Here is a 15,635-nt window from a genome sequence, read left to right as displayed (position 1 = left end):
ACCTGCCACATCCAGGCCCTTAAGCTCAACCGATCCGCTTCATTAACTCTTAAGTGGTTTTGAATAAAATCTGATCATTGTAGAAAAAAGAAACTGCATGGTAATCAACAGTTAGGGTTAGGTATAGAGCACAAATATGAGGCAAATCATTATTTACAGGTACAACAAGAATACGCATAGAGTACTGTGCATATTCTAGAAAAAAGAAAACTTTTTCAACTTATTATTAAAATAAACCGTAAATATTATAACCCAATTGTTATAATAAATAAGTTTTCATTAATATTATAATAATAGAAACAACTTTTACTGAGAATATTGGCAAGTGTCATTTTTATAGTAAAAAATCCCATTATATATATACATTTTATATATATATATATATATATATATATATATATATATATATATATATATATATATATATATATATATATATATATATATATATATATATATGTGTATATATGTGTGTGTATAGGGGGGCACGGTGGCTTAGTAGTTAGCACGTTCGTCACACACCTCCAGGGTCGGGGTTCGATTCCCGCCTCCACCTTGTGTGTGTGGAGTTTGGATGTTCTCCCCGTGCCTCGGGGGTTTCCTCCGGGTACTCCGGTTTCCTCCCCCGGTCCAAAGACATGCATGGTAGGTTGATTGGCATCTCTGGAAAATTGTCCCTAGTGTGTGATTGTGTGAGTGAATGAGTGTGTGTGTGTGCCCTGCGATGGGTTGGCACTCCGTCCAGGGTGTATCCTGCCTTGATGCCCGATGACGCCTGAGATAGGCACAGGCTCCCCGTGACCCGAGGTAGTTCGGATAAGCGGTAGAAAATGAATGAATGAATATATGTGTATATACACGTATATACATATACGTGTATATACACACACATATATATATATATATTTTTTTTTATTTTTTTTATTTTTTCTAATATTTGTTTGAAAATGTGTGCTTGGAAAATAAACTCTTCAAATACAAACACAATCTCGACCAATGAAAAGAAAACGATTACTACAGAGAGAAAGATTACAGAGAGAAAGAGAAAGATTACTACATGGTTTCCAGTTGTATTTGTTGTTGCAAATGAAGTAAACCAACAAGCTCGTTGTGAAACGAATGTGTACAGTATATAAACAATAGGAGAGACAATTGTTCCTCTTGCTGCTCAGGTTACATGAGATTAGGTTTGTTTTGTTCATCACATAAACCGCACACGTGTGCTAGCTTGAGGTGTGCGGCGATGAAAGAGTTAATCCTGCAGCCGCTCTGTCCTTAGCCCCGCCCACCAAACAGCACCTCATTTGCATGTAAGGCATTTGGCGGGAAAGCCGTAAGCGGCTGTGTCTTTGTTGCCGGAGCCCCGCCCATGCGCCCGGCTCGAGTGGCGGGAAACTGCAGCGCGCTAAAACTGCAGAGAGAGTGCGGCAGGCAGCGCGCGCAGATCAGACCACGCCCATTGTCCGTTTCCCGCGGCGACTGAATAGTGGGAAGCTAAGAAACGATCACACACACACACACACAGAGTTGGCGTGAGGGGGAAAACCCACACGCTTCTCAAGACAATTAAGATATAATTCAAGACAGTAAAGATTCCACACACATACACACACATACACATACACACACAGAGAAACACGAGCATGTTCACAAGGAGGTGGATAAGCAGATGGGGGTGTGCCTATGATTTTCCGGGTTTGGGCGCGAGCCTGCTGTAAGCAAGGCTGAGGATTTTACTCCTGCAAATGAAGAAAAAAAAAAAACACTCATGCTATAGCTAATGAAACACCACAGTCAGATGGTAATTTGGGAACAAATGTCAGTCTGTAAACGACCTCATACAGGAAAAAGAAACATGGGAGCCCATAGAGAGCAAACTGCAAGAGCACTTATCTAAAATGTTAGGTAAACACTGCAGTACAATCTGTGTCTCTCTCATATACACAAAATAAGTACACAGTGTTCTCTTATTGCATAATAGTCATGCACACTGCAGACGCTACCTTCAAATGTTTCAGACGAGGCTGTTGAGAACTTTGTGAGGCACTGATTAAAACGTGTTACTTTTGCAAGATTACATTATATAAGAAATTCTTATACGGATCCGGAACCTATCCCTGGAACACTGGGGGCAAGGAAGGATAGAACACCGGTTTATCACAGTGGCTCAAGCACACACTTTCACACAGGTTAGGGGAGTTCAATTAGATGGTCGAATTCCAGGCATACATTTGTGATGTCAGAGAACTCAAACCTGAGAACTCAGAGAAAATTATGTAAAACAAATGCAAAACACAGCACAGTCCGTAACCTGAGCTTAGAGTCAAACAAGAGTTCGGGTGAGAAGTGGAAACACTACCACGCTGTCCATAGGTCTGGCATGTTCATGTCAAATCAATTGAGATAGCTGATTATGTTGATTATGCTGTACGACCCCCACCACCACCACACACACACACACACACATACATACACACAAACATACATACACACACACATTTGTATCTGTATACACAGGCAATATGGACTATGTGTTAAAACAGCTCAATATTGCATAAAACATCCATAAAAACTGAACTCTTATAAAAGTTAGACCATCAGGAATGATGTAAGAACAGACACACAAAGGATATGTGGAGGCACTTCCGTACAGCTGAGCGGCTGCCTGCTCCTCCACTTCCTGTCAGTAGAAGGGGCTTCAGTAGTGACATTGGGAAAACAGGAAGTCAAACAGGAAAAGTGGCAGAACAGGGAAGAAAACAGAAAACTGAAAATGGGGAGTATGGCCTACACATTACAGAATCTCAGAGGAAATTTGCAGGGCTAGGACAATCTCTGCTATATTTATTAAACACACATGAATAGAATAGACTTACAAACATTATAACAGATCACACTCTTGTATACTATCAATCATAATTATGAGCACAAGCTTTGTTTCCCATCATACACTTGCTCACACACACCAGGCTTGAGACCAGATCAGCCTTCTCAAGGTATTAGATCTGGTATGTGTTGCAGAAATGTTTTTATTCCACAATATTGAGGCGTTTACATTTTTTTTTTAATCGTATATTAATTAATTGATTAGTGAATGCATCAAAATACAAATTAACCTATAATTTCAGACTCGGTGAACAGGAACTGAAAATTGTCTCACTTTTTGAAGCAAAGAAAGCACATCAAAAGATGATTATTTGATCTAAAAGTAATTTGATCTTCAAGTCATCTTTTTAATCTATTTTCCATAACATTTAAAAAATGTTTTAATCCTCAGGTAACCTGTGATTCTCTTGACTGGACAACAAACATCCAAACAAATAGCTTTCTGTTTATTAAAGCATTAAAGCTATAACAAGCGTTGTTAAAAGGAAAAGTCATTTATTCGAAGAGCACAAGAAAAAGATTAACAGACGACTCATTAACAAAAATTCTATGATTTTTGAGTTTCAGTGAATATCAATATTTGTGAGTTTTCTTCTAACACGTGAACAACTTCATCAATCACAAAACAATTCTGAAATTGTTAAACATTGTTGACAGAACATTGTTGAGCTTTCTCAACTAATTATTATTAAATCATTATTCAGGGACTTTAAGTGCCGGAAAGAAGAAACCATAGATTTTAGGGGCCGTAACTTAGGCATCATCATCTTCAGTGAAATCTTATGGAAATGTGAGTAGTCATCTGCTTCGATTAATTTATAAAATTAACTCCATCAAACCTTTAAACACCACGTGATTAGGTCTGGTTTAACTGTCTCTCACACACACAAATTTATCTACTCAATCTTATTCAACATAATCATACTTGTGTGTATGCAACATGATGCCTACAGGATCTGAGGTCATTTAGTCAAAAACATACACAAGAATGGTTGCGCCGGATGATTGTGCTTGCTACAGGTGTGAATATGTTATTGTACTATTATTAAACTCTGTTACATAAAACCACCCACCTTTTCTTATTGTCAACTTCCTACAGTATTCATTCCCAACATAAAGGGGTCACAGAAACCGTTTCAGTTTTCTTCTCATTCTGTCACCATTCTTTTTCTGCATATATTTGCATGCACGTGTTTGGAAAACGGATTGAAGAATGTTTTACTAGACAAACTAATTGCCTGACAGACCATTATAGATACACACTCACAGCCACACGTGCACACACAGAGGGTGTGGTGGTTCCTGGGAAACCAGTTAACCGTTGCTCTGTGGCTGTAATCAGAGCCAACCCGATAACCGCTTAAGAGAATAAAACAGAGTATGGTGTGCTACTGACACTAAGCAGTACTGAATGTAAATAAACTAAATGACAGTTTGCAAACAAAAGTATATGTAATGATATGTAAATATGTAAAAAGTATGAGTGTTGCTCATCTAAGAATCAGAAACTCTTCTATTTTAATCTGTTTTAATCCATGAGGTCACATATTCCTCCTTTTTTTTAAATTTACCATTCATTCAAATCATACACTCCAACTTTCAATATTCAGTAATGTTTATTACAAATTATCGTCTAGAACAAATTAGGAAACCAACATCCAGAAACATAATGAAAACAAATATGCTGTTCATTTATTATGTCCCTCTGTGTGCTCTCATGTACCATTACATGATTTAACACTAGGTATTGTACTGTATGTCACAACCGGGAGGAGGAAGACAGACCCATACGCAGGACAGCTTCAAATAAATAGGTTTAATAACTAAAATACAAAGAACAGGAACAAAGACAAAAACTACACAGGACACAAGACGAGGAAGAACAACATACACTGACGATTCGGTTAAATAGGCATGACAATGAACACATAGGGAACAGGTGTGCAGAGATGGGGAGGAGTAAACAAAGGCGGGGCAGACACGTGACACGGAACACAAACAGAAGCACATGGTCAAAAGTCTGGGCTGAGTGACGTCCACCGCCGAGCAGAAGGGCCGAGCACCAGACCACGTCTTGAAGACCAGAATGGGAGGTACAGTAGGGAGGGTGGGAAAGATTCTCCACCACGGGCCTGCAACGCCCCCCGCAGAACAGATGTGAGGCAACGTCCTCCATGAAAAACCAGGAAGTGAAGCGATGTCCCTCACCAGATAAAATGCGGAGCGATGTCACAGAAAAAAGGAAAAGGTCCAAGGGGGAAAAAAATATGCTCCCAACAAGCCGGTCCAGGCTGGAAGCTATCCTGCTGGGTCCGAGTTTGGGCAGAATGATTTTGTCACAACCGGAGAAGGAAGACAGACCCATATGCAGGATAGCTTCAAATAAATACATTTAATAACTAAAATACAAAGAATAGGAACAAAGACGAAAACTACACAGGACGAGGAAGAACATACACTGACGATGATTCCACGCTGCCATCAGCAACGTGGCACGGTTAAATAGACATGACAATGAACACATAAGGAACAGGTGTGCAGAGACGGGTGAGGACTAAACAACGGTTGAGAAGATACGTAACACATAACACAAACAGAAGCGCATGCTCAAAAGTCCAGGCTGAACCGTAACACTGTACATTAACTGAAATTCAAGATATTGTGTTATTTTTACAGATACAAGTCAGCCACCTCAGAAGATGTCATATTATCCAAACAGGATGGGGAAAATGGGATCTCAGTGACTGTGGCATGGTTGTCGATGCCAGAAAGGCTGGTGTATTTAAGAAACTGCTGATTCCCAGGATTTTCCTCCACAGAAGTCTCTAGATTTTACACAGAGAAACAAAACCAAACATCCAGTGAGCAGCAGCAGCAAACAGGGTTTGCTGATGAGAGGTTAGAAGGGAATAGCCAGGCTTGTTAACTCAATCTTCACTTTTTATAAACATGGTGAGCAGAAAAGCATTTCAGGCTACAAAAGCAGACCACATCAGGATCACCCAAATCAGACAGTATAAGATTAAAAAATAACAACTACAGATATTTTGATAGCTCAGGTTCTACGGTTTGTAATGTTTGAGAACAAAATGTTCTTTGAGTCTATTTTAACTACAGAGATTTTTGTTTCTTTTCTCAAGATTTTACTTAAATTCATAATGCAATTTTAAGGGAAGTTGTTGAATCGTGTATACAAACACTTAAAATTGATTACAGAATTACTAGAGTAAATAAAATATGCTTGTTGCATTTTTAAAAAATGGATAAAAAGGTAGTCTGTTGGAAGAAAGCTATTATACAGATTTAGAGATACGTAAACACGACAAGACCTAATATTTCCCATTCTGAGAAAGAGGCTCACTGTAAATGTGTGTGTACTGTGGAGATCACTGATCAGTCACCACAAAAAGATGCTGTGAATAATAACGATAGATACAGAGAGTCAGTACAAGGTTTGCTGTTGATCAAAGCTGTGAACACGCTGCTCCTACGGAAATGGCCTTGCGTTTCCCCACAAAGAGTACAGCGAGTCTTTAAAAACTCTGTGCTTTAAAAACCATAAGAATGTAATGTTGCAGACTATCAACAACCTGACCTTGTTTATGAACAAAAAAAGAAAATACACAGAGAGAGAGAGAGAGAGAGAGAGAAATAAAAAAAAGGAAGGGTGTGAAAAAGAACATCATGCTCCTGAGTAGCACCCTGAATTCAGGTGCACCATCTACAAATGTGACTCTGGTAAAAGTTGTTGTTATTTATGGACTGAGGTCTTCAAATGTAATCAGCTGTATGCTTGTATGAGGAATGGGGGAAGATTTATTCCTGCGTAGGCTATCAGCTGTTAGAGATTCGTTGCTTTTACTAGATTACCAAAATAGGAATGTGGCATTGATGCACTATTTACACCCTTTAAACAACCTGAAATTAAAAAACTGAGAAGCTGATTTAAAAATAATAATAAAAATAAATAAAAATCTTAAAATTTATTGGTAGGCTTCTCTGCACCTAAATAGCATTTCATTTATGATCTTGACATGTTTTTACACACTAACACAAGAAAAATGTGTTTGAATTTACACTCCGCATTGTTTCTTAACAGCTAAAAGGCTTTAGAATGAAAAGTCAGAATGCACTGTGTTAGTGGATATGGCTACAAATAAAGAAAAGAAATAAAAGAAAATGGATATTATGTTGAGCTGTAATTTATTATGTGTGAATCTGAATAGCACATACAGTCAAGATAATGTTGTTGAGTGACACCAAGCTGCAGCTCCACTGACCAAATCATCCTGCAGCACAAAGCCTCTGATTTAGCAAAAGGAGTGACTGAATATATGAAATTATTGTTTAAATTGGAAAGGACTAAAAAAAAAAAAAAGAAATGTTTCAGAGTAAAAACTGATTGAAGGAACATTTTGTAACCTTCATAAATGGTTACTTAATTTTAATAATGTTAATAATTTCATCAAAGGCACAATGCACAGAAGTGAACTGTTAATTACAATGTTAACTACCTAATTACAGCAGTTAATGGCAATTATCAAATTATAGGGAAGCTATGTAACACACAGCAAGTTTCTTTCAATAAAAACCACAGTTTTCTCACACTATACTATTAAGAGGTCCTAGGTTTAAATGCCACAACATTCCACAACTGGGGAGCAGGCTGACTCTATCCCCTGTCAATCAACACTAGACAATCATGGTGTCTCTGAGCTAATGTATTCTAAAGAGGGTAGATATTGCTTTGCTTTGATCGTGTTACTCAGATAAGCTTTACTTTACTGTTTAAAGAAAAAACTATTTTGGCCAACTTCACACTTCTCAGAGGATCTCATAAGCCTTCACCCTTACTGACTGGACATATATATATTCTCATGTAAAATGTCTGTTACCAGTCAGTAAGGGTGAAGGCTTATGTGATCCTTATGAAGTTGGCCAACGTAGTTTTTTTCTTTATACAGTAAAATAAAGCTTATCTGAGTAACAAGATCAGAGCAAAGCAATATCTATATTGCTATATAAATGTGTGTGTGTGCGTGTGTGTGTGTGTATATATATATATATATATATATATATATATATATATATATATATACACACACACATGTACAACTGGCTGGTGCTTGGGATTAAGAATTTGACCAAATTGGGGAGAAAATGGAAGGAAAAAGGAAATAATTGGTATATTTAAAATACAATGACTACAATAGTTTCTTGCTTGCATTACGTTTTTTGTACATTCAAGGTTGTAGCAGCCAAAAGACCAAAAAGAATCTAAAGAATCTACTCAACACACCTCCTGATCTCAGATTTCCCTGGGGTGCATCGTGCAGTGCATTCCGACTTGAATGAGGTGAAAGTGTTGAAAAGCATAATAGAGATTATATGTTTAAAAAAAAATTACCTCTATGATTTTTCAGATTTTCATCATATTAATGTTGAAGTAACACTTGGTCCTCATTGATCAGTAACTGACATTCCATGCAGGTATGTGTGAGTGGAAACTAACAGGCAGGGCAAGTGAGAACAACATATTTATTATGATGGTGATTAAGCTTCAAAGTGCACCCAGGGCCACGAAGAGGAGCAGGCAGGCTGGCAGCCAACTCAGGAAACACATCAACCAGTCGCCCTGCCAAACACTCTCTATCTTCCTGCTATATGAAGTCACACACACACAAAAAGAAAAGAGCTGGGTGTGGAAATCAAAGCCCACACAAATCCATTTCTCAGCTTTGGTGCTGATGAAGTCAAGTGCTTATGTGCATCTTGAAGAGGAAATGGTGTATAAATGTCTCTCTCAGAGCTCACTAGACGTTTTATATCTGTAGATTAATGGAGAAAGATACAAAGGAGAAAACAATGAGTAACCCACTGCATGTCTACACATCCTCACCTTGCCTGATACAGAGTTTTCTTTACTCGGCTTTGGCGTACCTCACTAGAGACAAAAAACATGTTCTTCATGTCTCAGCACCCAGACTGCTAGAGCCTCCAAACACAGTCCACTGTCACTAATCTAAATCACTGACAGTGAAGAAATTCACCCCAGTACTGCTCTGTTCTACGCAACACTCACAAAGCCAAAACAAATTTGAAAAGTACAAACCGCCAGGCCAGACTAAACATGTGTGTGTCTGGAATTTCATCATTTTCTAAATTTTGCAGACTAAAGAGCGTCTCAAATTCTGACCTTGGGATTGTGAAGGCAGACAGATAACTATGCCAACCTTCATGGTTAAGAGTTTACAGATAAAGTTCGAGTGGAGTCACAGAGATGCAAACATTTCACCAACTCTAGAATAACAGATACGTAAACAAACGGATCTTTCGACTGAACCAGCTAGGGTTCCTGAGAACGCTTTCATCTATTTAGCTTTAATGAAGTCCTTTATCTTCTAACAGTTTCTTAAATGATGATGGGGCATATGGGTATGGAAAATCTTTGGTCTGATGAGGACCAGCTGAATTTTTCCCCACAACAGTATTTTTTTAATGAAAAAATACACATTGTAATTTTTTTTAAATAATTTTGTATAATTAACAAATTATCATTTACATTATAGTAGCTACAAGTGGAAAATAAAAATATATTTTTTAAAAATTAATTATATTATAAAAAAAATAAATGTTTTGAATTATTTTTGAACTCAGGAAAAACCTACAGTTGCAGATTTACCTGTAACCTAAAGCCTAACATCTACTAACAGAAACCTCATCAACAACTATGCCCAAAAAACCCAAATTTGACAAAAAAGTAACCAAAACATTTAGCAAGTAAGCACAGAAATGAATAAAGCCTAAAAACACAATGTTATATACATCAATTATTCCATTATTAAATATAATAATAATTTATAAGTTAGTTAGTTAGGAGAATAATAAGTTTAGAACATTATTTCTGTTAACTGGATCTAATTCTCATATCATTTGATTACTATTAATATTTAACTATAAAATGTCATTATTTTATTCAGCACTATAATAATATATTTCACCACTACAAAATGCCCACTGTGCCCAGTCTTACTGTTTACTGTTTTAATTTCAAGAACATGTCTAAAAGCATATTGTGTCTACTTTTTAGCTATGAAGCAGGTTTGTATATAAAGGATGTACTAATGGTTTGTCTGGATAGCAGAGTTGAATAATATTTGTCTGTCTCTAACTGAAGGTTTGTGGTCATTCTCTGTTTATTAGCCTTGTTCACGTCACCAGCTCCAGATGGCCATCTGTTTTGTCTAACGGGATTAGGATTATCTGCAGATTTTACAGGACACTCTAAAAACCAGGCATGCATGCTTTACAAAGTCCTAACATATTGCCAAAAGAGAGAGGATGTTATAGAAAAACAAAGTCTATCAATCGTTTTAGAGTTAATTAACTGACTACCCAGTTTTACTTAGCAATTACTGCTTTCTGTCTTAATATTGAATTTCTTTGTCATTATTGTATGCGCAGAAGACATTCTGGAAAAAGAAAATCTCAATCAAATCAGAACAGATCCCTTAGAAAACAGTGATGTACAGCTCATATCTATGACGTTTAGGCACAAACAAAAAGTAGGAAAAAAAGGAGCTGTGGATGATGTTAGTTAAGAGTGTGCTTCATGTGCATTCAACTGCACGCATGTACATCTGTCATTTTACCTTTCTTCCCTCTTTTCCACTCTCTGCTCCATCACTGCCGGTTTCATTCATGCAATTAAGTCACAGGTAACGTTATACTACAAGAATCACATGTTTTTAGGGAAAAAAGCTAAAACTCAACCATTAATCCCTCTCACACCATCGGATTGAGCTCTGGAACCAGAGATTTATTTTATTTTCTCTGATAACATTGGGCTAGAAATTCTATACGGTTGATAGAGACAAAATAGGTTGAATGAACACCAGCCTGGATACCCGGAAGATATTGAATTAGTATCTGTTATAATTTTTTTTTAATTCATACCAAGTTGGTGCACTTTGGCTGAAGATTTTCAGATCAGTGAAAATATGGGAGGTGTGTTTAAAAAATTCCAGCAACACAGCTGTGTATCTTATATTGCCAAGACAGTGTGTGTGGTGCTGGTACAAGTGTGTCACTCCTTTGTTGAGAATGATCCACTGATCCACCACCCAAATAATATCCTGCCAGCACGGGAACTATAGAGGTCATTTTCCACTGACAGACAGGCTGGGGCCTGACCTCCAGCAACTGGGGGGGGAGAAAGGGCAATAAAATCTGTCCCCAAATCCAGGAGAGAGAGAGAGAGAGACAGAGAGAGTGAGGGAGAGTAAGGAGGCAAGAGAGAGTGAGGGAGCAAGAGAGATAGAGAGAGGGAGAGAGAGAGTAAGGGAGCAACAGAGTGAGAGAGAGAGAGCGAGAGAGCGATAGAGAGAGAAAGAGTGAGAGAAAGGGGGAGGAAGAGAGAGAGAGAGAGTTTGAGGGAGCAAGAGAGAGAGAGTGTGTGAGGGAGCAAGAGAGAGAGAGAGAGAGAGAGAGAGAGAGAGAGAGAGAGAGAGAGAGAGAGAGAGAGAGAGAGAGATATCAAGGGAGCAAGAGAGAGAAAGAAAGAGAGAGAGAGAGCGAAATATTAAGGGAGCAAGAGAGAGAGAGCGAAAGAGAAAGAGAGAGAAAAAAAGAGTGAAAGAAAGGGGGAAGAGAGAGAGAGATTGAGATTGAGGGAGCAAGAGAGAGAGAGAAAGAGAGAGAGAGAGAGATTAAGGGAGCAAGAGAGAGAGAGAGAGAGAGAGAGAGAGAGAGAGAGAGAGAGAGAGAGAGAGAGAGAGGGAGAGAGAGAGAGAGAGAGAGAGAGAGTAACACTGTTAGAGGAGCATCATTTACACCCTTTCTGGTCCAAAACAAAATGAAAGATACAAAAAGACTGGGAATAGCTGCGTGACATGTCACAAGTATCTCAGTGTCAATGTGTGTCTGTGTGCTTGACCCTCACACACTTCTCTATTCCAAGAAGCGTTCCCGAAATAAACACAACAACCTGCTCTACTTTCAAGCTCTGTGCAGCCGGCTAACAAGACTAAAGCACTCATTTCCTGGGCTGCTCTTGTGCTTTTCCCCCCATTTTCTAACAACCACATGCTTTTTATAACATGAAGGCTAATTTAGCAGCACAAAAGAGAGAATGTTAGATCTAATCAACACCACAAGAGTTAAATAAAGGTTCTGATCATCCTTACAGAACAGCTGATATTAAATCACTGTGGTACTTTTAAAGAGATTTATCACAAAGAAAAAATAGAACAATAGCTACCAAAAACAATAGGTTATTATAGCCATCATTAGGAACCTTTGCTACAGACACGTGTAAAGATAAATGTGAGCGCTTCTTTTTACTCAGCAGGTCCTACTGACCTTTTACTCCTGACCGTGCTCCAGCCTCTAAATTAGTATGTTATCATTTCAGAGGAAATGTAGCTGACCCTGTAACAGAACACTGCAAGCCTGTGATACACAAACACACCTAGAGTGATGGGGAGCAAGTAAAGAGGTCCAGCACACACCCTCTAACCTGAGCCCTCCCCCCCACACACACACACACACACACTCTCTCGCTCACACACACACACTCTCGCTCACACACACACACTCTCGCTCACACACACACACTCTCGCTCACACACACACACTCTCGCTCACACACACACACTCTCGCTCACACACACACACACACACTCTCGCTCACACACACACACACACACACACTCTCGCTCACACACACACACACACACTCTCGCTCACACACACACACACACACTCTCGCTCACACACACACACACACACTCTCGCTCACACACACACACACTCTGGCAAACGCACACACACCACTCTCGCAAACACACCACTCTCGCATACACACCACTCTCGCAAACACACCACTCTCGCAAACACACCACTCTCGCTCACACACCACTCTCGCAAACGCTCACACACCACTCTCGCAAACGCTCACACACCACTCTCGCAAACGCTCACACACCACTCTCGCAAACGCTCACACACCACTCTCGCAAACGCTCACACACCACTCTCGCAAACGCTCACACACCACTCTCGCAAACGCTCACACACCACTCTCGCAAACGCTCACACACCACTCTCTACCGCTCACACACCACTCTCTACCGCTCACACACCACTCTCTACCGCTCACACACCACTCTCTACCGCTCACACACCACTCTCGCAAACGCTAACACACCACTCTCGCAAACACTCACACACCACTCTCTACCGCTCACACACCACTCTCTACCACTCACACACCACTCTCTACCACTCACACACCACTCTCTACCACTCACACACATACTCTCTCTCTCTCTCTCTCTCTCTCTCACACACACACACACACTATAGGCAAATAAGAGAGATTAAAATTGTACCGCAATTTAATTACACAATGTATAAGTGATTTAGATTATACATTCAAACTAAACTCGACAGCAGAGCCAAACATTTGTGCAAGAATATTTGTAAAAGAAAGTCTACTTTGGCCTTTGTGAAACCAGAAAAAGACTAAAAAGCATAGAACTTTTGTTTTCTGTGTAAAATCTCAGAAACTGTTCTTCATCCAACAACAATCTTCATGAGAACTTCCACAATGTCATGGAGAATTTTCACCCAGTGCAATGTGGATACCGTCTTACTCCAACAACAGGACTGAAATGGCTCAGTCCAGATAAAGAGGCAAAAAAAGTGAACTTATCATCTGTGCATATGTCAAAGCCACTATTATTCCATGAAGGTCTTCCTCACTCCTGAAGGCATCAATTTAAGGCACAAGCTGTAAAACAAAAATCCTTTTGCTTAATTGCGCAGCTTACGACTCCTTAGACATCTGCTTTTCGTCACCACGTGTTACTCCTGTGTGTTCCTGGTTCGAGTCTGATTCAGAGCCTGGTGTGTGAGGAGTAGAAGCTGCCTGTCTCTGCCACTTTGCAGTAGAAGGAAGGTCAGACCCAACACCCTCAGCTTTGCGCTTCTTCCGGACGTGATGCTGATGATTTTTAGACTTCACATGAGCTAAAAATGAAGATGAGCATCGTGAATAACCATTGAGCACATTTAAAAATTCAGATTATACAGTACAGTTCAAAAGTTTGGGATCACTTAGAAATGTCCTTATTTTCCAGTTGTGCACCAGGGCGTCCCACTACTTTTTCTGCCCTGGTTAGAACTGGTTTGAACTGTTTAATGATGGGAGTAGCCCTCAACATGGTCAGATAAATTCTTACCATGAAAAGACAGTTAGATCTTTCTTTCTGCCCATTTTGTGTCTGTAAACAAACCCACAACTCTTGATGCTCTAGATACTAAACTAAGCTAAAGAAGGCTACTTGTATTGCTCCCTTAATCAGTAGAACAGTTGATCAGCTGTACTAACACAACTGTCTTGCAAACGGGTTTTCTAAAAATCAGCTACCTTTATAACTTTTATAGATTGATTAACTTGAATTAGCAAACATCACATGAGAATGAAACAGTGGGCTGGTGGTTGCTGATAATGTGCGACCTCTGTGATAACGGGCCTCTGTGCGACAGGGTAGAGGACATTTCCAAGTGATCCCAAACTGTTGAACGGTCATGTAGGAATCTGGAGAAATGACTGAAGATGCTAAAACTTACAACCTTGCAACAACTCTATTGTATAATATACATTAAGTGCTTGGATTAACATTACTCTGTTGTGATATTGTCTGTGATATTGACTATGAACAGTTGCTAGAACAAAATTACAAACAGACAATAAAGAAGAGCTTTTAAAATTATTCCAGAATAACAACACAATAATAAACTAAAAGTAATACGTGATGTGATCCGATACAAAGCAGACTTGCTCTTACCAGCCCCAAAAATGGAATTATTTTCAACATCCAAAAGGTGTGATCTCCTTATTCCTGCAGCTGCTCGGAGTTAAAAGTGCTCACCTGTCCACTCCAGGTCACCGATGATGACTTTATCACACAGTTCACACATGTGGTGGCTCCGTTTGTTCCGTAGTCCCTCCCCCTCAATTCTGATTGGCTCAACAGATGGCCTTTCTCCCTGGACAAGTTAACATAAAGAAGAGCAGTTCAAATACGACATGTGAGTTCATTCAGAAAATAAGCTGCAATCAATTGTATACACAAACGAGGTGATTGTTCCAGAAATAAAAATTAATCGCTAGTGATCTAAATCTGGTGGCAGTCAGGTACAAATGCTGCATTAAAAGAATAAATAAATAAAGACTCCACCACAACTGACCAGCTTATAATATAAAGCCAAACAAGAAATTAGCATGCTTCTAAAAGCTTCCTCTAAATATCACGCTACATTACAGGTCGTTTAGGGTAAACGTCTCGTATCGTTTAACGGCAGGATAAAAGAGTACCAGAAATAGAAAATACACCTTGCACAAGCTGTCCAGGATGTCTAGGGCAGGAGTGAGGACCGTTTGTTCCCAAAGGGACACATTTGTCACATCTAGGCCATAAACAGGTGGAACGCTGGTACCTGGCCCTGAGAGAGAGCGAAAGAAACAAGAACAACAAAAACTTTAAAAGAGAACATTAAGGAAGTAGAGCAACAAAACTAATGTCATTTACAAACACAGGAAAGTCTTACTAATGGCAAAAAGAGACATCCCTCACAACTTTTTTATTTTATTTTGCTTAACAGTGTAACTTTAGAACATGGAGAAATATGTTTCTGCCTTCATTATGAGTATTATTTAAATTCTTTTTTAATGTCATCCTGAA

At 39.1% G+C, this 15,635-nt stretch overlaps 1 protein-coding gene across 2 annotated transcripts in view; it reads right to left on the bottom strand.

Annotated features, from left to right (window-relative positions):
- Nucleotides 1-13,265: 13,265 nt before the first annotated feature.
- The window catches only part of trit1 (tRNA isopentenyltransferase 1), a 40,683-nt gene continuing 38,313 nt past the window's right edge, over nt 13,266-15,635 (bottom strand). Inside the window, exons 9-11 of one of the 2 annotated variants that reach the window (XM_060857132.1) lie at nt 15,287-15,396; nt 14,823-14,940; nt 13,266-13,917 (exon numbers count right to left, since the gene is read on the bottom strand). In XM_060857132.1, coding sequence (XP_060713115.1) covers nt 13,715-13,917; nt 14,823-14,940; nt 15,287-15,396 — 431 coding nt within the window. In that variant the 3' untranslated portion in view covers nt 13,266-13,714. The remainder of the gene's footprint in view (nt 13,918-14,822; nt 14,941-15,286; nt 15,397-15,635) is intronic. The other variant, XR_009647535.1, reaches the window with a different exon arrangement.

Source organism: Tachysurus vachellii, chromosome 21, assembly GCF_030014155.1.
Source record: "Tachysurus vachellii isolate PV-2020 chromosome 21, HZAU_Pvac_v1, whole genome shotgun sequence".
NCBI classification, from domain to species: Eukaryota; Metazoa; Chordata; class Actinopteri; order Siluriformes; family Bagridae; genus Tachysurus; species Tachysurus vachellii.
This window is presented reverse-complemented; position numbering and strand designations above follow the sequence as displayed.